The sequence below is a fragment of the Psittacula echo genome (assembly GCF_963264785.1).
Source record: "Psittacula echo genome assembly, chromosome: 1".
Lineage (NCBI taxonomy): Eukaryota > Metazoa > Chordata > Aves > Psittaciformes > Psittacidae > Psittacula > Psittacula echo.
In genome coordinates, this window is record NC_137735.1 from 158,098,399 (window position 1) to 158,124,869 (window position 26,471).

At 39.4% G+C, this 26,471-nt stretch overlaps 1 protein-coding gene across 1 annotated transcript; it reads right to left on the reverse strand.

Annotated features, from left to right (window-relative positions):
• Window positions 1-663: 663 nt before the first annotated feature.
• Window positions 664-24,722, reverse strand: TMEM168 (transmembrane protein 168). Its single transcript, XM_080638950.1, has 4 exons — window positions 23,540-24,722; window positions 11,251-11,393; window positions 8,558-8,832; window positions 664-4,310 (listed from the first exon to the last, which is right to left on the reverse strand). Exons 1-4 carry the CDS (start codon window positions 24,674-24,676, stop codon window positions 3,763-3,765), a joined length of 2,103 nt encoding a protein of 700 aa, XP_080495076.1. The 5' UTR covers window positions 24,677-24,722; the 3' UTR covers window positions 664-3,762.
• Window positions 24,723-26,471: the final 1,749 nt, after the last annotated feature.

The following is a 26,471-nucleotide window of genomic DNA, read 5'->3' on the forward strand; positions in this document are numbered from 1 at the left end:
AGTGCAAAGATGAAGAAGAATGGCTTTTTTCCCCCAATACTTGTTCAGAGAAAAATACTGCTGTGAATTTGCAATTTGAATTCCTTTCAAAGACTTACATTTGTAGGACTCAGTGCAGTTGCACGTTTTAGCAAGGCTGACAATATAGAGAAGGTAAATGAAACAAAGTCAACATAAAATTACTACTGTGGTATAAATTTATAACAACCTTTGCAACAATATATCTGAATATACAGTACAGAGACAAGCCTCTCAAAGAAGTTCACATTTTCTCCATCCAGACAATCTGTAAGCATGTTACCACTAAACAACATGCATGTAACTGATAGCAGGTGTAACATTCTTTGGAATTAGATTTAAATTTCTTTCAGGTGTTGCCCTGTACTTCATACAGGGAACAGCAGAGGGATAACTCCCCACTCCTCACTAGGATTAGGAGCTCCTGGTGCGTTGTTCCTCAGGCAGTGCCCAGGGCTGGGCAGAGGCCCCCAGAGGTGCGTGAGCGCCTGGAGATGGAGAAAAACTCCATGTGGGAACATGGGTCACAGTAGGATGCCTTGATACTAGTCAATGTAAGAGTAGGGAATTAGTGCTGTTGAATTCCTGAGGCTCATCGTTCCACAGCCCTGGGCTTTTTTGTGTTTCGAAACACACAAGACAGTCTCTTTGTCCAAAAAGGCCTCATAGTTTAAATCACTGTAAACATTTCTTTTAGTTTAAATTAGCATTTTCACCATGCCTTTGCTGTTTAAAAAAATAACAGATTAAAAGTAGGAACCCTTCAGCACACATTGAAACTATTTCAAATTCAGAAAACGAGTTCTTTAATTGAGAAAACGGGAACAAATCTGCAAACATGTGACTAGTTTTGCAAATAATCTTTCTGCTGTATTTTTAGCTGGCTCTATCTAACTTTCAGTCTTTACAAAATAAAGGGAAACTCATGAGCAAGCTGCAAACCATTTAATAAACAGAGACAAACGATCAGCATCAACTGTTGATTTCGTCCTGCCCAAACCTAGGCCCATGGGTGCACTGTAGAGCAGCCACTGCTCCCCATCCCAGGACAGGTCAGGAGTCCCACACTTCTCGTGTTCCCCTTGATGTGCAAAAAGAAAGATACTGATAATGGCCATAAAAACATAGCAGTATCAGGTACAGAGTAAGATTTACCCATTATAATTAGCAGGGTGTGTTCTGATTGATCTGAGGCCAATCTTGACTTTCAAATGTCCCCAGGGTGACTATCAGGTATTATGGTGCTGCTTTACGGGGACTCTGCTAAAAATTTCTAGTTGTCCAGTTGGAACTGTTTATGTGATGAACTTTTCCTGCAATAGCAGCCAAACTAACAGTGATTTTACAATCCAAATTATTGCCTTTATGTAATATTTTTTTCTCTATACTCAAGGGCTGTTGACCAAAAATGACTGAAAATGACTTCCGCAGAGGAGACAATGTGGCTCTCCTGCAACCCAATGGATGCTCATTCAGCCGGACTTCAAGTACTCAATTTATGTGCTTGAACAAGGAGCCTGTGTACCCAGCCCAGGCTCCAGAGGATAACTTGGAACAGAAGTGCTCTAAGGTTATTCAACAGACATAAGGGACTTATATGCTTGACCTTTGGGATATGAAAGCAAAACCAAAACAAATCTAACAGGCAAAACCACAGGAAAATTATTTCTAAAACAGAGATAAAATGAGTCATCCTCTTGAAATACTTCTCTTTGTTAATGAGCAGTAGAGCACTTCTGGTACTAAGCATGGATTCAGATGTCTAGCTTTCAGACATCTGAATTTAAATGAGATGACTCCTATCTCAGGCTCCCACATTAGGAAGTCAAGTTTGATACCTGAAGTTAGACAGTGCGAGTACCCTCTGTCCTTACTGAGAACAGCCACCTCCTGAATCCAGGACAAGCTGCAATCACAGCATTTATTTAGAGAAGACCCAATGGAACTGAGCCTTGCTAGGACATCTCTCTAATCTCTCAATCCCCTTTTCACTTTATTGAAGGGAACGGAGAAAGACAAAGAGGGACAGCGGATGGTATCTTGCTAAACAAAGTCGTGTAATACACACTAATGAAGAAACTTAGCGGCTGTCACTTGTAAATCCTACAAAACCACCATTTTTTAAGTTGGTGGGTGCAAATTACTCTGGCTATTGCAGATCTCAATTTAATCGCACCTTTTATTTTCAGGAGTTACTAACATTATCAGTGCTAGAAGATTCTTTAACTTAGCTGGCTAAAAGGTTCAAATGGAATTAGAAAAACTCTTGATGGTGAAGTCTGGAAGAGCTCCTAAAGTATTTTAATATATTTAAATACAAAAATAATAACAAGTTGTAATTTAGACCCCTATCAGCTAATGCCTAACATTTTTACTAAAATACTGATGGAAATGTAAAGTAAACTCTAGCTATACTGGATTGCACATACATATGCACAAACTGTACTGACTTAGCTGCTTGTTTCACTCCTTATTTTCTGTAACTGAGAAAATGAGACCAGAATCCTATGCAGCTTCTCTGACTGAAGAGGAAAGGCTGAGACAAGATTTCTCAAGTTCCATCCAGCTCTGTAAATAGAAGGATTAAAATTAGGACCTTTTGGCTGGGAGAAAAGAGTTGAGGAATGCTCAGGATTCCCTCCTGTCCTAAGGGCATAATACACTCTTGATAAACTTTGTTCATGGTTTTAATAGATAATGAACTCATCAGTCAAATCGTGTAGTCAGCATTTTACAGAGTCAAGGTCTTAGGCACAGCAGAGACTTCAAATAAGCATGGAAGCGAGGCAACATCTGCATTTCCATTTTTAACCTACGGACTATTTTCTTTGTTAAACTCCTTGGGTTTTTTTTGTTTTTAGCTTTTTTCAGGGTAGCTTTTCAAAACACAAACTAATCACAGCCCAGGAAGGAAAAGCCAGAACCACCTTAACAGGTGAAGGAAAAACTCTCAGTGCACTTTTTATTCCACATATGAAATAACTACTAGGAATATTAGAAGAAAAATAATAAAGAAAGCTCACCAGCAAGATACTGAACTTTGAAAGTAGAACTGAAAAGTTTCTGAAACTGCACTTCAGCAAACATTGTCCCAGCACTGCCTGAACATCACCAGAGGACTGTCCAATTTCCTTTTTTTCTGTGGTAAATTTCCACAGATGCAGCAGAGAACTGAGGCAGGGGCTAAAGGTGTAAAGGCAAATAAAACTAAAGATTCTTGGTAGCTACTTACCTAAATGGCTATTCATTCTTCTCTTTTTTTTGGCTCAGTGCTGTTTTATAATACCCTTGATTGCACCATCTAATTTCAAGGACATATAAATTGATTTGAGTATTAGCTTGGTTCCTTTCCTGTATTTGAACCTTACAGTGGATATAAATGACAAAAAAGCATGCTGTAACATTCACAGGAGCTGTTGTCCATCAAACTGATAACTCTGAACACAGGCTGCTTTAAGTAACATCTACGAACATGTGAACTGTCTCCAAAATGCATGGTCATATTAAATAAGTCTCTTATGTATGTACATACACACCAGCAACAAAAATCAAACACCTCAGTCTGACCCCCTTCTGTTTAAGACTGCAGTTTCTAACTGTTGCATATACTGTAGCTGCTCAAAGAGCTGAGTAAAGTGAGCGTAGCAGACTTTTTCAGAGAAAAATACTCATATAAAAAGTTGTAAGTACAGTAGAGTGAGAAAGTTCCCAGAGCTCTCACTTTATTTTCTCTTTGGTTGCTAATTAGGATTTGACAAGTTTGAAACCCTGTCCGGTGTCCAGCACTGTGGGAAGAAACCAGCTCATTTTCAGTCTTTTCAAGCACCTAAAGCACGCTTTACAGACCCAGAACAGATTGAGACCACAAAACCAGTTTGCCAAATGTACTAAGGGGTAGGTGATGCGTGGGAAGTATATCATCCAGTGTTTGGCAACATCGCTTCCTGTTGGCAAATGCAAAGTGTAGTCACTCCAGTGTTTTGACACACCATACACTGCTTTCACTGTACGTCCCTTTTCAGACCAGCTGATGTTGCTGTCAGGATTACAGTTGTACTCAACCCATTGCTTGGTGAAGTCACCAAGCTGTGGAGGGTCTGCTTCCTCGATGTCTACAACTCTGGCCATTTCTGCTCCTTGCACAGCAATATACTGGTCATTTACTTTTCTTACTTGTTTAACCCAAGGCTGAGAGTTCTCACAGTCTAAAACAATGATGAGTCGAGAACAGAAAGCACCGTTCTTTTCTCTCCACCAGTCCAACAGTGTGTCCAGTCGTAAAGCATCACCCCCTGCCACATGGGAAAAAAGATTTCATATTAGGACAAAGAAACAGAACCCTCTCTACAATTTTGACTGTGGATATTTTAACAACCTGGACAGATATAACAGAAGTTTTCAGCTAATCCTCCCCATCTGCAGATGTTGCAGATCTCCAGGGAGGTACTAACTGATTCCACCTGACTTGCCGTGGCAGATGAGGGCATTAACTCACCCTTGATTAAAAAAAAAAGGAATTTCCTCACAGAGGATAAGAAATTGCAGCCTATTGGAGGAATGTGGAAATAGCTAAACAAGAAGAGAAAACCAGAAATAGTTTATTTTTGTATTATTATTAATAATTTTAAGAAGAGAAAAAAGCCCCTTTTAATATGTTTTTATTAATGTTAAAAAGGACTCCTCTTTTAAGGAAAAGAGAGGACTTTTGAACACAATGCATGCTAACAGTTTTGAAGCACAACAAGAAAGCCACCTACAGGCACAACCACTGGTTTGACTTGAAAAATTCACATGACCAGAAATGGAGAGACTTTACAGACACAGTTGTCTTCAGAGCTTCAAGAAAATTAAAACTGGTATGGATTTATAGCTCAATGAAATAAAAACCTCATAGGACTTTTTTCCACAATATTTATTTCCTGTCAGCTCAGAAAACACTTGCAACTAGAGCATCCAACTTCTCATGTTCCATCTCAGCTCTTGCTCCGACAATGCTCTGGAAGATCAGACTGTAATTAAACCAAGTTACCTATAGTGGGGACAAATATACTTCTGCTTAAGTGTAATGGATACTGCAGGATCTATGTAGCTTTGAAAAACAGACTACTTACTCAATTGCGTAAGGAAAACATCTTGCAAACAAGTGGATAAATCTCCACTGGCTCTGTAGTGACTATTAATGTGAAGAGCTTTGGCAATTTGGAGATATGATACAGATTTACAATGAAAACACTCTAGTTTGAAAATGTCAAATTTAAAAAAAGTATGACTTTTAGAAAAAAGGGAGAAAAATGTGATTTTAAATAACTGCATTTTAATTCCATAGTGATTTTCACTGTGGAATGTAAGTACATTTAGCAGTGTTTAAAATCTTGTTAGTAGGAATTTAACAGCACAGATGAATCTCAAATGGAATAACTGCGTATTTCAGCACCTACATTTCTACCTGTAAGTGGTGACAAAAAGTGCTTCACATTAGCATGCTATTGCAGTTAAAGTAAAAGCAAAATTGAAGGGCAACAACTTTCTCAAAAAATTGAAAAATTTAGTACCAAGGAGAATCTTAATATAAAAACCTACAGTAACGACTTGTCTTGGTACATGATCCCCAAATTGCTGTAGTTATTTACAGCAGAGATTTCTGTAGAAGCATTTTCCCTTTTCTAGGTAAGCTTTCTGTGTCAATTAGCAGCAAAATGTCTTTATTTATTCACGTTTAAAAGACTTATAAATAAATTTTATTTTAGTGTATGTAGCAGTGCAGGTGATTTTAAACGGTACTGGATAGAACTACCCAAAGAAAACCATCTCATCCTTTATGCACACATGCTCAGCTTCTAACCCTAGTGATCATAAACACATGCACTTATCAGCCAGGACAAGGTTTATGCACCAAGCTGTGTAAGAAATCCATGTGCCTGGCCACATCTGGCTCTTTGACAGGTTTTGCAATCAGTTAAGCTGACAGTTTCAGCAACAGAGATAAAGCTTCATTAGTCCAGCTCTTGCCTTTGCCTTCACTCAGAGAATATGACCTCCCAGGTCGTTTGATTGCTCATACTTCATGCAATGACTAGTTAACAGCTTTTTTATACCCCACCGTGGTACATCCCAGCTTCCAACAACAGAGAAACATCATTAGTGAACAAATAAATCCAGCAAGCTTCATTTAAAAGACATTATTACAATGCAAAGCCTACACTGCTACTGCTGTGCCGTATCATGACATAAGCGGGCAATGAGACACTACTTCTATTAGATCCAAATGTTTTATTTCATTGTTTCCACCTCTCTTTATCCTCTCCAGAGGTCAGAGGACAGTACACATTATGTGAGCTGATGATCAAATGTTCCATCTGTCACAGAATGCCACTGTCCAATATACGCAGTACAATCACACAATCAGCCAGAAGTCATCTTTTCAGTTTACACTTCAAGTTACATTCAGAAGCAGTGCTATCTGGAAGGAGTACCGTGGTTTATCTAAAATTAATCACAAAAAAGGATCCAAGGCATGTGACGTGACAGCTACCTCTTCCTCTCCTTTACGCAACTATACATATCTTGAAGTAGAAGCTGAAGATGTGCTTGGACAGAGACCTGAAAATGAGCTTTGTGAGAAAGCTGACCAGCACTGCATTTACATACTGCATATTTTACTACAGAAACTTTCTTTTAATGGTTACTTCAGCCCTTACTCTAAAAGTGAAGACAGAATTTATCTTAGGCTACAGTTACCTGAGCAGGTACACAGAGACCTGTCACACTGCAGGCAGGACAGACATAAGCCAGGACTGGTCTGGAAGCTGTTCAATTTCTGCAGCAACATTTGGCTCTATATATGCTAGAAAGCTAACGGTATCTATGCTGCCAGCATGGGTGGGAGGCAGAGTTTTGCTGCTAGGTATATGGTCTCCAGGTGAAAACTGACCTGCACCTGAACACCTCAGCATGACCACATGAAAGCTAATATCTGTCTACACTATTGAAGAGCACACATGCCTGGAGAGAGACTGCTGACAAACAGCCAGGAGCTTGCAGGCAGAGCACTATCCAAGAGAATTAATTCTGCCCCAAGAAGAAAAATGTTGCAGATTTTCAAGATTCACTTTTTGCATGCACCTTCAGAAGCCTGGTTCCATACAGCAGGAAAGTAAGGCTATAGCTACCCATGATGTGAGAACTTCAGCAGGTTTACCAAAGAGTACAGCTGAGAGAGAATTGCCCATTATACAGACAGATTAAAAATGGAACAAGAAAAGTGGAAATGATGAAGTCTATGCCATGACGAGACTTAAACTGGCCCTTTACATAGGGGTCTGTAGTCTGCACCCACAGTGACTCCCAACCTCTAGGATGTCAGCAAATCATAGCTGTTTTCACAATACAAGGTTTGCTGTAGGTGTTAAGACCTGCTTTTCTAGTGTGGATTGTGTACTTGCCTCCTATTTCTTTTACTGAATCTTTTACAAAAAGTACAGCGTACCCTCATGACAGCTTAACTGACACTGTGACACAGAACACTGTATAACTCACTCTGTCACGTCCAGGGAATGAGGAGAGACTACGCTTGCTCATTACAGAGAACGAATATTCCTCAAAATACAAAAGAAATCACAGAATCATAGAATGGTTTGGGTTGGAAGGGATGGTAAAGACCACCTAGTTCCAAACGCTTGCCATGGGCAGGAACACCTTCTGGTTAAGAAGGTGAACCCTTAACCTTCAACCATTCAGGTTGATCAAACCCCCATCCAACCTGGCTCTGAACACTTCCAGGGATGGGGCATCCACAAGTTTGCTAGGCAATCAATCTAGTTCTCTAAATGTGTTTTTAGAGCAGGAGGGTCACTACCAATTTTCTAGAAAAAAGTGATCTTTAAAGTTAACTTGTTGAATTGTAAGGGGAGTATGAAATCAACTTTAAACTTGTAAGCATACATTTGGAGTCAACAGTATTTAGACAATTTTGAGAAAAAGTGTAAGATTATGCTGGGGAGGGACTATTCTTCAGGGACTGTAGTGATAGCACAAGGGGTAACGGGTTCAAACTTAAACAGGGGAAGTTTAGATTGGATATAAGGAGGAAGTTCTTTACTGTAAGGGTGGTGAGGCACTGGAATGGGTTGCCCAGGGAGGTTGTGAGTGCTCCACCCCTGGTGGTGTTCAAGGCCATGTTGGACAGAGCCTTGGGTGACATAGTTTAGTGTGAGGTCTCCCTGCTCATGGCAGGGGGGTTGGAACCAGATGATCTTAAGGTCCTTTCCAACCCTAACTATTCTATGATTCTATGATTAGTTAGCTGCAAAAGGATTTTTAACAAAGTGACTCAATACTAAAATAACACAGACGTTCATGAACTACCTGTTCTCCGAAGACTGGTGGTTTCTTTTGCCATTCTGGATTATCAGATAATAAATGTGACCAAAACTTCAAAATTCTGCAATACAGTATGATTTTTCACAGAGCAAACTAAGTGATTTGGGAAGTTTATCAATATCAAAACTAGTAATAAAAAAAAAATCCACAAATGAGTTACCTGCCAAGGCCCATTCGCCAGTGCCATGTGAGTGACCGCTGTAGTATAAAATGTAGGTATCATGTCTGGGTCCATCTGATGTCCGAAGCTCAAGAAAAGACTTGATCTTGGAGTGAAGGGTATCAAAGGTCAGTCCACTTGTAGAGTAGTCACAACCATATGTCTCAATCATGTGATATGCAAAAAATCTTTGGATGGCATTAAGCATGCCAGTAGACCTCAGATTTAACTCTTGTACATGCTCAGGTGGAAGAAGAGTTGGTTGGCCATCAGGACTAAAGAGAAGAAAACCAGCTATGATTATTATCTGTAATTATTTCATGCTTAGTGGACTTTTAGCAATTGGTGATTTTTTCTCCCTGTGCACATTTTTGCTGATATGAAGTAGCACTGTTCTAAATTCAATTTCACTTGACATGTACAGTTTATAAACAATTCAAAACACTGTATTTGACTGAGGGACCACTATCTCCCCCTCCCTTCTGTCACACTTCTTCATTCAAAGTACAGTTCTTACTAAACCCCATGCTATTCCTGCAGCTGAGAGACAGAGGGAGAGAGACAAGAGCTGGGACATGAACACTCTAGGTATGCTTCAACAATGCGATAAAGTTCCACTGGGAGAGCATTCCCTTCAGACAGGCACTTTTTCACATACGACTGGAAAAAAGCACAGGGAGAATGAGTGCTAATTTTCACAAAACCTGCAAACTAGTTTCTAATAATAGACTAAAGAGAGATCCAGCTACACATTTGCTCAGATATTTTGAACTAATTTTACTCTGTTCTAAACTAGCTTTTATTCAACATGGTGTTCACACAAACACAGCAGTTCCTACTTGTGTGTGTTGTTCAGATGATCTTTCAGCATCAGAAATGCATTTCAGATAATGTTATTCACAGCTTAGAAAATGAAAGTTCTAAGAAAATTACAAACTAGACCTGAAACAAATATATAGATGTGTATGTGTCTATGAATATGCATGTATAACAAAAGAGTACCTGGGTTCCAAAATGCATTTTATTTGCACTTATATATATATATTCTATATAACAATATAGAAAATATATTTTATATCTTTAAAAATATATAAAAATACACAAGCACTTCCCCCCCCCCCCTTTTTTTTAAGTTCTACATAAGTACTCACTAATCATGAAAATAAGAGATCTGGTCTTGCAAGACACGCAGTTATGGGAGTGCTCTTCAGGATGTGTTTTCAGAAAAAGAAATACATTCATCACGCTTCAGCCAATGGTAACGATAAAAAGCATGACTGACAGCCATCCGAAACTGACCTGATTTATGCTCAGTTACAGACATGGAGAGGTTTTGTGGGTGAAAATAAGGAGATGCACTTACTCTACCAATGCAAAATATGACTTCTGTTTTCTATAGATATGCATGTACCTATGTATTCTTCATGTATTTTGTTTGCAAGTCAGTGTGTAAAGCTACCTGCTTCCTTTATTGGTCTAGCCAATTAAATTTTGCACCTCCTCAGCCGTCTAGTGCTTTCAGGAAGCCTAATGTTCCACTACTACAGCTATACTGAATACATTATCATTACTGTTTTATCTCAGCAAGTGAAGCCTCATCGAGAGAGTCAAGCTTTGTTAATAAGGAAGTTCAGTGCTGTGAGGACCTAAACAGTTGCTCAGGAGTATGTCACTTCACTCAAAAATGCGAGGGAACTGCCAGAGCCAGAATATTATGATGTAATGAAGGAATTAAACTGTTGCCATAGAAACAATCAAACAAATTTATATTGCAATGTATACTTATAACCCCCAACAATAATTGAGTACATGAATTTTTTTGATTTCCAAGCTGAATGATCAGAGAAACTGTTTTTACACTATTTCACACTATTTAAGATACACTGATCTGAAATGAGCATGCAACCTTCTGTTTCTTTGCCTGTTATTTTTTTTCCCCTACCCACTGAACCTATTACACATACTAAAGCTGGGCAGTTTTTATTAATTGGGCAGTTCTATTTTTAAACCTCTGATTTCAAGTTACTATTCTGTTTCTTTTGTAAATCAAACAGATAACTCACGTAGTTCTTGTTTATTGTTTACAAAAAAGTGTATAAGCAATTTTAATTATATGGCTAACGTAACATTTGAAAGTTTAAGGCTTATAAAAACCCCACACAAATGGGCAAATAAGAACAGTACAATCCCTCCACCCCAGTCATTTCTCATAAGGCAACATTTATATTGGAACAAAAATCATCTGTAAATTCACAATACCAATAACTGATATGTAGCCCACTCACAAATCTAATTTCAATGTCTTTTAAAGGTAGACACCATCTCATTTAATAGAATTCAAAATTGTTTTGAACTCATCTATTTGGCTTATTAAATCTCCTCATGTAAAATACCTGCACTCAGTCAAATGCCCCAATCCTCCTTTGCATGAAAGACTGACTGAAATCTGCCTACTCATGATTGGTGTGTAAAGCCTTCACCAGCTTTCTGAAAGCAAATTAAACACATATAAAAAGGTGGATTTGGAGTTTCTCATTTTTTTTTGAAAGTGAGGAAAAGGAAAAATACAAAATCTTCCTATTATTTAAATTTGTATTTAACTATTGAAAAATACAAGCAACAGCACTTCATTGCCTCTAGCAGCTGACAGTACCCTTACACCACTGCAAAGCTGAAATACATGGTAACAATACCTGCAAAAGCTGGTGGGAATCACAACAGCATACCCGACACACGTTCCTCCCAGGCAGTTTCCCAGCTCATGGAAAAGCCCATGAGCCATGGACTCCAGAGGTAAAACGATGAGAAATACACTCATGAAGATCCCATTGGTTGGCTAAAAAGAAAACAGGAAGATTTAGGTACTGCATGGAAAATCCTTCCTGTCTGTTTTATAAGTAAGTCCCCGTGTTTGATCACATCCTGAAACATGCAAGTTATTATACATAATGTAAACTTATTTTTCCACATATTACAAGATGAAGTACTCTAAGGAGGAATGAATGGCTTGGGAAGAAGGTGGCTGATAAGCAGGGATCACTCTTCTGAGGGGAACATACTTGAAAACACTAACAGCACAGAACATAGGTTTAGAAGCCCTGATGCCTTAGCTTTACCCATTTAAGCAGGAAAATCAAATGCCATGGAATTATTTAAGTGCATAAAATCTGTATCTGTAAATATCTGCAGGGTCAAGCCTTAGTAAAGTACAAAACAGAATATTATGTACTTAGCACCAGATGACAGCATACTATCTTGCTGTTAAAAACATAGATTTGACTATTCTTGCTTTTCAATGCCAAGAGTTTTTAAAATATTCTTTGTGTAATACTATGTATCATACAAAATATGATTCTGAGAACATTTATGAACATTACTGCAATTAAAAATACAATTCTTTATCAGCTACATAAATAGAAGATGAGAAGGGACATCCACTAAAGGACTTTGCAGCATTCACACAGCTAATATCCCATATTGAGCTTTCCTCTTTTGTAAGTAAAAAGCAGGTTAGGAAAAGATTACACTCACTGATACACAGATGCTTTCTGTAAATAAGAAAAAGAGGCTTCAAAAGTTAAGTCTCAGCCACTAGGACTAGTAAAATAAAAATGGACTTCTGAAATGCCAGATGTCAGGGAGAGGCAGAAAAAATACAGATTCATTTTAATTATTTTAACATTATGTGAATGGATTTACTGAGGCATTGAATATTTTAAGAAAGATAGAAACAGTATTATAATTAAGCAAGATCTTTAATGTCCATGGTGCAGTTATTAAAGTTTGTTATATAGCAAAGGAAATAAATTTATAGTACAGATTTCTGTCTTGAGAAGAGCCCTGTGACCTCTGACCACATCTGTGTTTTATCCACCCTCTTTGCATAAATCTACAATATTAATTTTTTTTTTTAAATCTGCCTTACTGTTTACCAGTGACTTGATGAGGATGGGCAGCTCAGCTTAACATATGGGCAAAGTTATGAATAATTTGGAAAATAAATTATAATGAAAAAAACTACACCTAAACCAACTCAGTTCTTGTTGGCACATAGAATCATAGAACAGTTAGGGTTGGAAAGGACCTTAAGATCATCACGTTCCAACCCCCCTGCCATGAGCAGGGAGACCTCACACTAAACCATGTCACCCAAGGCTCTGTCCAACCCGGCCTTGAACACCACCAGGGATGGAGCATTCACAACTTCCTTGGGCAACCCATTCCAGTGCCTCACCACCCTAACAGTAAAGAATTTCTTCCTTATATCCAATCTAAACTTCCCCTGTTTCAGTTTGAACCCATTACCCCTTGTCCTGTCACTACAGTCCCTGATGAAGAGTCCATCCCCAGCATCCTTGTAGGCCCCCTTCAGATACTGGAAGGCTGCTATGAGGTCTCCACGCAGCCTTCTCTCCTCCAGGCTCAACAGCCCCAACTTTCTCAGCCTGTCTTCATACGGGAGGGGCTCCAGTCCCCTGATCATCCTCGTGGCCCTCCTCTGGACTTGTTCCAACAGTTCCATGTCCTTTTGATGTTGAGGACACCAGAACTGCACACAATACTCCAAGTGAGGTCTCACGAGAGCAGAGTAGAGGGGCAGGATCACCTCCTTCGACCTGCTGGTCACGCTCCTCTTGATGCAGCCCAGGATACAGTTGGCTTTCTGGGCTGCGAGCGCACACTGAAGCCAGCTCATGTTCATTTTCTCATTGACCAACACCCCCAAGTCCTTCTTCACAGGGCTGCTCTGAATTTCTTCTTTGCCCAACCTGTGCCTGGGATTGCTCCGACCCAGGTGTAGGACCTTGCACTTGGCATGGTTAAACTTCATAAGGTTGGTATCAGCCCACCTCACAAGCGTGTCGAGGTCCCTCTGGATGGCATCCCTTCCCTCCGGCGTATCAACCGAACCACACAGCTTGGTGTCATCGGCAAACTTGCTGAGGGCGCACTCAATCCCACTGTCCATGTCACCGACAAAGATGTTGAACAAGACCGGTCCCAACACCCATTCCTGAGGGACACCACTCGTTACCGGTCTCCAGCCGGACATCGAGCCATTGAGCACAACTCTTTGCGTGCAGCCATCCAGCCAGTTCTTTATCCACCGAGTGGTCCACCCATCAAATTGATGTCTCTCCAATTTAGAGACAAGGATGTCATGTGGGACAGTGTCTAAGGCTTTGCACAAGTCCAGATAGATGACGTCAACTGCTCTGCCCCTGTCCATCAGTTTCGTAGCCCCATCATAGAAGGCCACCAAATTGGTGAGGCAGGATTTCCCCTTAGTGAAGCCATGCTGGCTGTCCCCAACCACCTCCTTGTTTTTCATGTGTCTTAGCATGTCTTCCAGGAGAATCTGCTCCAAGAGTTTGCCAGGCACAGAGGTGAGACTGACTGGTCTGTCATTCCCCAGGTCATCCATTTTCCCTTCTTGAAAATGGGGGTTATATTTCACTTTTTCCAGTCGTCGGGAACTTCACCTGACTGCCATGATTTTTCAAATATGATGGACAGTGGCTTAGCAACTTCATTCATCAGCTCCTTCAGGACCCGCGGATGGATTCCGTCAGGTCCCATGGACTTATGTACGTTTAGGTTTTTAAGATGGTCTCGAACCAGATCCTTTCCTACAGTGGGCCTAGGGTCCTCATTCTCACAGTCCCTGCGTTCGCCTTCCAAGACTTGGGTGGTGCGGTCAGAGACTTTGCCAGTGAAGACTGAGGCAAAGAAGTCACTAAGAACCTCATCCTTCTCTAAATCCCGGGCAGAAGTATGACTTTTCTTGGATCAAACTGCTCTTACATTGCATTAGTGCTATGATCACAGTGACCATATTACAAAATAAAAAACACATCTGCCCATAAAAGCTACACGAATCACAAAATCCTGAAGAATACTACTATATTATTACTTTATATGGATTTTATTGTGGAAGTTTTCTTATAAAATGCCATGCTGTTTTAAGCACTCCCTGCATTTCCTCAGTCCCCAGAACACATGAAAGTTATCAAGCCCACTGTGTTTTGCAATAACACAATTTAAGATTATCACAAAGATTAACAGTTTTCACCAAACTTCTGACTACTAAATAAAAATCTACATTTCACTATTGAAAGTACTCTGACTAATATGAAGGTAGTGACGAAAATTCACAAGTACTTGTGAGACAAGGACCCTACACAGAACTGTAAGGATCATGTCAGTGATCCCTCTTGCTCTGTCATCTTGCTTTGAGTTTGTACCAAATACTGAACAGGAATGGGAAATATGCTCTATAGTGTTAAGACTCAGCTCCATCTGAAATTTTATCTTCATTTAATGGCCATCTTACGCTATGAAATAGGAAAACGTTTGTATGGATATTTTATATTTAAAGACATCTATCTAATGTTAAGATGCTGGCACCTGTTGTCAGCACTTTTTCAACAGTTTTAATTCGGAAGAAATATATCACCAGCAAATATAAAAATGATTAATGATGTTTAGAGCAGCTCCGCAGTAAATAATAAAATATTTTAGTTCAGGGCTGCAAAAATGGCATTTTAAAATACCTAAACTATGAGAACTTGAAATACCAAAAATAGTACCTAATTAAGTTAGTAGTTGCGGTAAATCTGAAGATAGGTTCCTCTTTTAAGATATCAGCTAAGATGCCAGGTGGAGACTGTCAGTGCTTTACTAAATCCAGAAGATTTGATGACTGCTCCTTAATGAAGCAGATGGCCATGGATGCATAGGCGAAGCCAGAAAGGGATTTTGTTCTTTCATCTGTTCAATCCATTTTCATTCTGTTTTTGACTGCACTGGCAATCACAGCCTGCAATACACCCCTTACCCCAAGTGCTCACTGATTCCAAAAAGACTGCTCAAAAAGCAAACAGAAGACAGGGACCATCTCAGCAATCCCACTGAAAACATGAAACATCATCTTATCTCTTAGTCTTTGTTTTTTGTTCCCTTTGTCTGTCTTCTTCTGAATGAATATTTAGGAAACACACAGGGTGCTCTCTGTACAAAATGATGTACAAGAAGTAAAAAAAAAACCACAACATGCTTCTTGCCTCTGATACTTGAAATGATAGACAATAAAAGATCGTCAAGATTCACTGGTGGTATTATCTTTCCACTTCAGTGTTTCAAGCAATGCTTATTGTTGAGTGTAACTGTTAAAACACCGGAAGAATTCAGGAGTATTTTACAGCCAAGATACTAATTTTATAATTCATGGAAAGGACAACTCCAGTCCCAAAGAGTAAACCACTGTTGGAAGTGGAACAATTCTGGACCTGTATTTAACAATGGAGCATAAGTGACATGTGACTGATGAAAATAACAAGGGGAGGGGAGGAGGTAAAGAAAAAACTAAAAATGAAACCTTATTTTAAGTTGGAAGCCAGTTACAAAGACCTACAGAAGAGCCCTTCTGTTTAAAACAGAAATAAATTGCTAAATGTATGTCAGCTAAGACGATCACAGAATCACTGAATGGCTGCGGTTGGAAGAGGTCTCTGAAAATTCTCTGGTCCAACCCGCTGCACAAGCAGGCTGCCCGGGATTATACGTAAGAGAACGACAACTGAGGAGGCTTACACAGATGCCTCTTTGCATTTCCAAGCAAAATTCTGCCCTGCTTTCCATTACCCAAGCTGAATAATATTTACCTATTTTTATATATCTATATACACGTAAGTAAATATAAACACTTCTGCTTAGCTCCTCTGCAGTGATTCTGCAAATGCAAAGAAGTATATGCTTCATGACGGAGCTCAGGAGAAAAAGCATAACATGATAAGTATCATCTACAAATATTTGATGGGTATATTCTCTTCATTTGGAATAAGCAATATATATTACAGATAAAAAGAAGTACACAGACAAAACTTGCGAAGTTACAGTGGTGATTAACTACCAGAAGAAACAGTCCTGTAACAAGCTACTGAATGAAATAATACCCCCTGGAGAACAATAAATAACCCATTATTTCTGTCTATCAAAACAGCACTGAGAAAATCTAGGAAACAGTATGCAGGAAATAACCGTCATGTTCACTGGCAGATGGATTTGATGCATTGTGTTTCCTATCCCTAACTCCTGTTCTAACAATGTGAAAGCCTGTGCTTTAGTCTGCATACACTGACCCAGCAAACCCAGAAGTGGATGTCAATTTAAAAGCATACCAAACGGATTTCTAATATTTTTAATATAAAAATTTGAGCTCAGAAATTAATGAGATTTTGACAGCAGGCTTACCACATAAATCAGATTCTTCAGACTAACAATGAATATCTTGTCTTGTCACCAGAGATCCCCTTCATGACCTCAGGGCCTCTGGAAGTGGTGGTGACAGCAGCAAGGTGTGCCGCCACTGCAGATGGGAGCAGGCAGCCTGATGTAGCCCGCAGGACAGGAGTGGAGAGGTGGAGAGCCAAGTAGGGCTGAGAACCCACTGCAGAGAGGAAGACAGGCAGCAAAAACAAACAGGATAGCGGGCAAGTCTGAGAAGAAACGATCAGCAGTGAGAAAGGGGCATTTAGGATCCAGCTTAAAAGAAGATGAAACGGTAGGGAACGAGGGAATAAAGGTATTACAAAAGCAATTGAAGAGACAAGTCCATAAAGAAATAGCAAGGCACAGATATCCACTGGCAAGGAGGGGTAAAACTGCTAGTGAGGAAAGGGGGGAACTAAAGATGACCAGACAGACATAGAGGAAAAAGAAGCAGGAGCAGCACAGCTATTTGAGAAAATACGGAGAGAGGCCCAAAGGATGCAGCAGGGCCTCCAGGGTTAAAAAGAAACCAAATTAAACTGGACAAGTGAAGTCTGAGAAGGACGGGATTAAAAATACAAGTCAGGAAGAAAAGAAGGGGAAAATGAAGAAGAAAGCCTATATATGATTTGCATTCAACAGAGTAATTAAATCTGTGATGTTAACAAAAGTATGTGCAAGTAAATACACGTTACCTAGAAACCTTCTTACTATTCAGAAAATAATCTCGCTTTTAGAGAAGCTAAAAGAAGCTACCATCTTCAACTTAAGACTTCATAAAGTGAGCTTTCAAGAAACACCAAGTAATCATTTCACAATAAAAAATACAAAATCACTAACTCTCCCCCAAAAAAGAAAATGCTCATGCATACAAAACCTACCTTTTCTTCCATCAATAATTTGAATTCAACTGTACTGTCCATTTAAGTACCAATACTCAAGCATATCATGAATACTGGTATTTTACTAACCCATAAAATTCACTAAAACCCAAGAATAATGTACTGTGACTTCTTAATTCCATTACTTTACCTGTCTATAGTCCATTTTTCTCTTGGTAATATTAAATACGGGTCTTCCAGGGATAATAATTCTCTTTGGTCAGTAACTCAGAAAACCTGCAGTTACCTTAGCATAGAACACTTAACAAAATCTGATTTTCAGTTTCTGAGAAAAAGAGTGCTCCAAACCTTTCCAAGACCTTTGCCTGCAAATTCCAAGACCTTCATCTGCAATTTTTTCACCATGTTATTGGCTTCTGAAAGAAGCAATGCCTGAGTCATTTACATGACTTCTGCTGGATCCTGTCCCATCCAAGGGCCTAATTATGAACAAGTACATGAGTAATTGCTGAAATTATTTGGGAGTTACAGTCTATTCATCTGACTGAAATTACTCACACAAATGTGAAGGAGGAGCAGAACACTTCCTGCACATTTTGCAAAGAAAATGTCAATGTATTTCTACCGACAAGGAAAGGTATCTTTCCTCTCCAGCTAAAGCAGGGATTGTCAGAAGCAGACCATGTCCCACCTGAAACATGCCCCACTGAAAAGCTGTTACTACATTTTTTAATGCAATTAGCTTTAACAAATTACTTTTACACTCCTCATGCTTCCTGAGCTCATCCTCCAGCTTCAGACAGACCTGTCAATTCTGCTCTTCACATTTAAAGTCTAATCTGTCAGAGACAGAGTCTGGTTTCAGGAGCCACAGGTCAAGCCAAGCACATACCGAAGCTCCAGGAAAAGAGACTTTCAACCCCTGGCTTATTACAAGGGCTAAGCTTCCCTGAAAGAAAGGTCCTTGGCTAACACGACATCCAGCCGCAACAGTTCTGCATGAGTCAGAAAACCACTACATGTGCAACAGTGAGTTAATTGACCTCACTTTATGAGCCTTTCCATAAAACGAGGTTTGATATTTTTCTGGCAATTTTAATCAACTGGGATACTTCTAGCCACCAATTAGCAGACAGCTGTCTCGTTAGGTCTTGACCTTGTACACACTGGAGATTAATATGATGCACAGATGCTAGTTATCAAAAATATTAAAAGGGCATATATAATGTGCCTGTAACAAAGTTTTCCATGATACAGAACCCCTCCCCTCCACCACTCCATTTCTGCTGCAACCTAACACTCAAAGCTGAGCTAGACTGTTCATATGCTACAACTAATTATTTATAGCTGCTAGGAAGTACCTTTCCAAGGCTCAGGTTTTAGCCAATTCTATTCATTATATAGGAGGTCAACTGGCAGACCGTCAAGCGATTTCAAGCCACCTCTCTTATCAAATGCAGTATAATTAAACCAGCTTTCAGCACATCTTGAGAGTGAAGAAAGGTATAAATAAAAAATGTTTCACCTTCCAGGTGGCACTTAACAGATTTCAAATATAATTAGCAGTTTCTAAAGTGACTACATAAATCCCAGAGTGAAGTTGCAAAGCCTGAAACCCATTAATCTTACACATATAAAAAATGTTTTAAACAATTTTTTAAAGACCAAACACATTTTCAGGAACTGGTGACTGAAGAAGAGAATGTAGGAAAAACCATGTTGAAAATTTAAGTAAAAAAAAAATGTCCATAATACAAGAATGTAAGAGTTGTTGTATCAGGCTGCACCAAAGGTCCACCTAGAAGAATGTCTGGTCTCCAAAAAGGCCAAATGGATGCCTAGGAAAGACTATAAGGACAGATCAAGCGCATATTTCCCAAGTACGCCACCCACTGGTGGCTCAAGGACTTCCTAAGCCCAATGTGGTTTCCATGTAGTATGTAAACCTCAGCGAATTTGTCTCCATGAACTTGCTCACCTTGCTCCTGATCCTCCACAACTGCTTGGCACATATGGCATGCCACGATACACAGGCCCAGAGCTAACTCAGTGCTGTACGAGGAATGATTCCCACCTGTCTGGCTCCAACCTGCTTCTTGCCAACTTGATTCCCTCCAACTCTTGCACTGGAACTGATCATTTTTTGTCTCTTACTGTTCACCTTTTCCCATATCACACATATTTTGCATATTCATCATGTTCTCACTCAGTTTTTTCCTGACTGAAGTATCCTTGTTTCTGCATTCCCTCCATGTAAACTGTTCCATGTCTTTAATGAATTCTGTTGCTCTTCTCTGAACCTTTGCTTGTTTGCTTATCTATAAAATAGCAAGTAAGAATTGCAGTTATTCAAAATAGCGACACTACAGATTTATACATAATGGCATAATGATGTCTCCAGTCCTAAGAGTTCCCAATATTTTATTTGCTTTTTTGACCACAAATACACATTAAGCTGCTATTTTTATTGAAAGGTATCTAAGACAGCCCTAAGATCTCTTTCTAACACATACTGATATCGCTTTTTTCTGCAGCAAAGTTTTCTTAAAAACAAACCAAAACCAAACAAACCCCTGAAATCCCACCCACTAAGTACTCAGCAATAACCATCACCTTCCAAAGAGGAAAGGTAGAGAGTGATCTCTAACAGGCTGATTTGTTTCTTTAAGTGTTACAGTACATATAAATCACCATGAGGAAAGTACACATTCACTGAAGAAGCTTGTTTGTTGCATTACTGCTGAGCTTGTTAGACTTCCTGAACCTGCAGACTCAAAAATCCAGCAAAGGATTCTAAAGTTGAGTCTTAAGGCCTTGAATGTCCTCCTGCAAAGAAGAAAAACCACTGGTTTCCTTAAACCTCTAGAAAAAAAAACAGTGATCTGCAAGAGAGTAAACCGTGAGCTTATTCATCATTGCTTTCTTGCTTCTAATTATTTTCAAACCTGACACTATCCAGAAAAAATACAGAAAAGGCCACAGCTTCCCACAATCACTTTGATGAATGACACATCCATTTATTAATTTCTGTTCCGGCCAGGTCTGATAAAGTAGTTCATTTTCTGACAAGAGATGAAATAGACACAATGATCTGCCAGGCAAACATCATAACATGCTCTGAAGTAGAAACTCTTTTAGTTGGAGACAACTACATTCATAATCTTAAACTAACCCGTTACTATAAATACATGATGAAAGACATATAAATATAGTAAAATAAATGTCAATGTAATTATCTACTAAAAATAAATTATTATAATAAAAAAGTGGATTTCCTGACAAGTGAAAGTATTTGGTCTGATGCCTTTTTGCTACTACAATTACTCCTCCCACTGAGCAGGCAAATACACAACCTATCAGACGAAGGTGATGAGCAATACCTTGTCTTATTTACACACAGGATGATAGAAACTGAAATTAGCTAGTAATAAATACTAAGATTTTAGCCATATTGCCAGTCTGCTTCTTGTGAATGGTCCTGAGCAAGTCATACGACAGCACAACTCCACTTTGTCAGAATTAGAAAGGACTGAAGATTATCAGACATGTAACAGTTGCAGTTAATCTGGGTCAGAACACAGAGACAGAAAAGAATTACAATGAACTATCAGTCAGTGTAAGAGAATAAAGTAACAAGTGTATGAGTCCAACCCTCCTCGCTTATGCACACAGCTTGCATAATGAAGCAGCTCTAAAGGATGCTCCTGTGGGCTTTAAACAGACAGCATGCAGAGAGCGAGCCCTTCCCGTGGAGTGCCACAGCAGGGGATCCTGTCCAAGCCTGGTGGCTAACTCTCTGCGGACAGGCTCTGGGCATCACCTGAGAAGTGCCTCTTCTCCAGTGCCTATCTGGACAACTTACACACTTCATTTGTTTTGACTGCTTTGTTAGGTGTAACTAGGTGGGGGGCCTCTATTCAAGTAACAATTACATAGTTTTTAAATTAACTAATGTGTCCCAGGATATTAAAGAAGGATGGCAAGGGCAGAGGAATTAGTAAGACTATCTGATAGAGATGATAAAAGAATTGCTTTTACTGAAAAAGTTACCTAGCATATAAAAATTAATGACTGGCATTTTGATAAATCACATAATTCTCAGAAGAAAAAGTATGTAAGTGATCAATAACAGGATGCTGATATCCCATCTTTATTGTTTCTGTCTCTCAAACCACTTCCCCGTTTCTTCTGATGCATTAGCACTTTTACTTTGTATGAACACATTTTTGAGATTTTTCTTCTCTACTTCTTTTTGGTTCTGTTTCTTCCTTTTGTCCTTTCTGCAAGCCCACACACTAGAGCTATGCATGCTGATACTTTCCCAAAGAAAGAGCACAATTACCCAGCTTTCCTCTCAAGACTTGTCTGTTAACCTCTAATGCTCTCCATGCAAGTAAAAAACATCTCCTCCACCCCAACTCCCCCCAAAAAAACCCCAAACAAAAAACCCCCACAAAACCAGCCAAACAACAACAACAAAAAACCAAACTAAACCCAACACAGAAAAACTCACAAAATAACTGTCATTTTTCCTGCCCATCAGGTTCTTTAACACCTTTCATCCACTGGGTCATTTTATCTAAGAAAATCTGCAGAATTGGACAGCAAATTGTTTTGGCCACACTATAGAGGCACTTCTGTAATCTGGATCTGTCATAAATAATATATATTTCATATATATTATATAAACATATATGTGATTCATTTAAGAAATGCATGGATACAAAAATGACTGTTATCTTTAGATCAACTTAAAAAGAAAACAGACACCAAACATCCTGCTGCAACTGCAACAACACACTTGGGCACTGAACAAATATTTTGAGAGAAATGTATGTTTTCTGCTAAAGAAAATACATCATCCTTAATTCAGAAATGTAAAAAAAAAAGTCAAAGAACACTGTGTGATTTTAAGAACTGGTCTTTCAGAGAACATATCCTGTGGTGCATAAACAGATTTGAAAATAAGACAGATAGAGCACAAATTATACCAACAATTCACAAGTTCATCAGCTGATCTCTAACTCCACACTGATGGTTAAATGTAAAGGAAAATTATTGATAAATTTACTCTCAAAACATGAAGTTGCTTTGATTCAATTAAAACAGTCTATAAGAAAAACCCGAATATAGTGAGCATTATTAGAGTTCAACACTGATTTACTTTGAAAACAAGTTCTAGAGAAGGCTGTGTGAAGACCTCATAGCAGCCTTTCAGTATCTGAAGGTGGCCTATAAGGATGCTGGGGAGGGACTCTTCATCAGGGACTGCAGTGATAGCACAAGGGGTAACGGGTTCAAACTTAAACAGGGGAAGTTTAGATTGGATATAAGGAGGAAGTTCTTTACTGTAAGGGTGGTGAGGCACTGGAATGGGTTGCCCAGGAAAGTTGTGAATGCTCCATCCCTGGTGGTGTTCAAGGCCATGTTGGACAGAGCCTTGGGTGACATGGTTTAGTGTGAGGTCTCCCTGCTCATGGCAGGGGGGTTGGAACCAGATGATCTTAAGGTCCTTTCCAACCCTAACTATTCTATGATTGTATGAATTAAAAAGCAAAATCATTTCATAAGCAGGTAAATGTATAATACTTTACAAACCACTTCTGCCCCAGAAGCACTAACTCTTCCCATTCTGCCAACATAAGGAAGCTGGTTAAGTTCCAATTGCCTTAACAGGTCACAGCCAAGGCCGCACGATGCGCTAAAATTCAAAGTGCATGCTGGTGAAGCATATGCTGGTAAAACCAAAGGCTCCACCTTTGAATTGCAGAGCCACAGCACACCATCAAATGTCACAGGAATTTTAAGATGCCAACAATTCTCAGGAGCATTATCAAGAGGGAGATTAAGATAAAGAGATCATATTTACCTGCCAACAAACGGCTCCCAAAACAGCAGTTGCGACAAGGCTGAAAAATACTAGCTGCTGTGAAATCAAACAGAAGTGACGCATTCCTTTAGATGCCATAACTCTGTCAAGGCTGTTGTTTTCTGCATGGTGGGTATAGTACACCTTGTGGCAGTCATTCAGTTTTGTGTGAAATCCCCAAAGAGTTATAAAAAAGATCACATGACAAATCATCCAGAAAATTCCAAAAATAGAAAAACCAGGTATCACAAAATACCAGAGATCCAAATCACGCAGTTTAAAGGCTGCAAGAATGAAAAAGGTGAGTTCGATGACTCCAACTAAGATGACAGAAAGCCTTCTGCAGACTTTACCACGGTATAAGTAGGGCTTCCATCGTTCAGTAACTGAAAGTCCACTGAAGTAAACGTCGAGAAGGGGATTTGAAATCAGGCAGCTAAAGAAACATGACAAGGCAAAAGGGTTTGTGGGGATTTGCAGTGATGGAAAAAAGAGTAAGGATGCAATGGCTCCAAAAATTGCCAAATTTGGAATTGCCAAGAAAGACTTCATACGTAAGTCAATAATCAACATGGCCAAAGCTACGACCAACAGAATAATGCTTCCAGATTCTTCTACCAGCATAGTTGTGCTGGCAATTGCAAACCCAACTAGCTCCAAAAATTCAACTGGTGTCAGCAGAGTCGGTCGATGATGGATACAACCACAAATCCTCTCAACCAAAGCATATAATATCCTTAAAACTATGGCGGAGAGGAGCAAGTATTTTGTAGCTTCTTCTTTCATATCCCTTTTGAATGCAGAATTATTAAGGAAACACAGAAGGCCAAGCAAAAAACCAAACCAGAGATTAGAAAGACTCAGACTTGCTGTTTCCATTGAAAAATAGTAGTACAGTATGCTGGCAATTCCAAGAACAAAGAGCCCCAGAATAAATATTACCAAAATCAGTGCATCTGACGTTTTTTCCCATCTGACGTAAAGGCCCATGCAAATGGCAACCAGGAGGTTGATTCTGGCAAGATAGCCAAGGTATCTGACTGATGAATGCATGTTCACTTCTCTGTTTGCTTCTTCTAGCCTTGTCATTGCTGCATAGAGACAATGACTAACACAGTAACGCAGGGATCTACACATGTAAACTGCAGTTAGGGGGTTTTACCCACTTGACTGAAAGTAAATACTTGGGTTTCCTCCAACAAACACAGTGCAATCACTGCCTTCTGTAGTATCATTTCAGTAACAGTAGCCCAGAATCACTGAAGTCCTGGAAGAATGAAAAACGTTTTAATGGCAAAATAATTCCTTTTAATTTTATACTGCATAAATATGACACATCCTTTCTCACCAAGGAGTTTATCTAAATTAAAAAACATATAACAAAGAGAAACAAAGTGTATTGTTACAGGTCACTCATATTGGGGTCATTATTAAAACCAGTATTTGAGCAACCATTCTATGACTTTCACTTCTCCAAACCACTTTTTTTTTTCCCCCACAAAAGAAAAAACAATTTATTTTAGTTAAAACATAAGCACCTCCTACTCAGATCCACTTAAAACAAACGTGCTTTCCTTTTTAATATAGTAAAGGAACAGATACTAGTATTTTTAGGGGAATTTTGTAAGAAATGTGGCTAGGCAGATTTTACTGACACCCACTGTAAAACCAGCCTAAGTGATGTAGAGACAAACCAGACCCAAGAAACACTTTTGTTTAAATTACTGAAGTTTGGTAACATCGAACTACACATTAAAAATCTGTTTAATTAAAATACAATACTTACCATGTACTTAAAAGCAAACAGTTATTACATGATGCCATTTCAAGTTAAAGTTCTCTGGATTTCAATTATGTGTTTTCTTAGTACTCATTATTATTGTTTTATACATATGAACTTAATTCTGTGTCCTGTCCATGGCTTAAACCACAACATTCTGAGTAGCCAGCACGCTCAAGATGCCGCAATATTTTCCTCCTCACTTGGTATACTCTCTGCTCCTTTCAACCTTTCATTTGTTTCTACTTTATGTAGATAACACAGCCCAAAGCTGTTATCACATTCCACAATATATCAGGTACCATAGCACTGTCTGCAATCTCACTTGTTTTTGTGCTACAATCAACATTCGCTTTACAGACAACTTGAGCAATTTATTTCAACTCTTATACAAGCCCTCTCCCTGCCCGCAGCTATCTCTTGTTCAAACCATGAATACAGAGGAACAATTCCTCACCTCTCGCTAACCCACAGCACTGGGGCATGACTACTGCTACGCTGAAGCACATCCGCCATGCCATCCTGTTATCTTGGTTCCTGAGCCTCTCTGGAACCCCTTCAAGTCAAGGGGCTAACAGCATAAACATTCATTTAGACAACAGCCTCACAGAGGTCACAACCTGGCTCATATGCAAAGAGCGGAAGCTCCTGCCTAATGCCTGCTTTACAATTCTGCTGTGGTGGCTAAATCATTTTCTGGTGGGATCCTTACACTAGCAAACTCCTGCAGGCAAGCAGCCACCCTGACGGAAAACTACTGTGACGGCCTCAGCTCCAAGGGGAGTCTTGCTGCCATCACACCACGAGAAACACCAGAGGGAAGCTCCCCTGCTGCTGCCCCACGTGCTGCACCAGGTGCGATGGCAGGAAGGCACCACGTCTGCTTGAGCACAAGGTATATGCAACATGACAGCCCGGACCCTGAACGCAACCTCCGCTTCCTGGAGACACCTTCTAGCCAATTAGCAAACCATGCTGGTCACCATTCGTGTTGTGCTAACTGAAACACACGGTCAACTTTCTGGTGAAAAGAGGAAGAGGAGCGTTTTCATGATTATGTATCCCATCACACAGCTATTACCAAATAAACGTAACACAGCAATTCAGGCAATTTAAATGGAAAGTTCCAGTATCTGATTTCTTCTTTAAAAC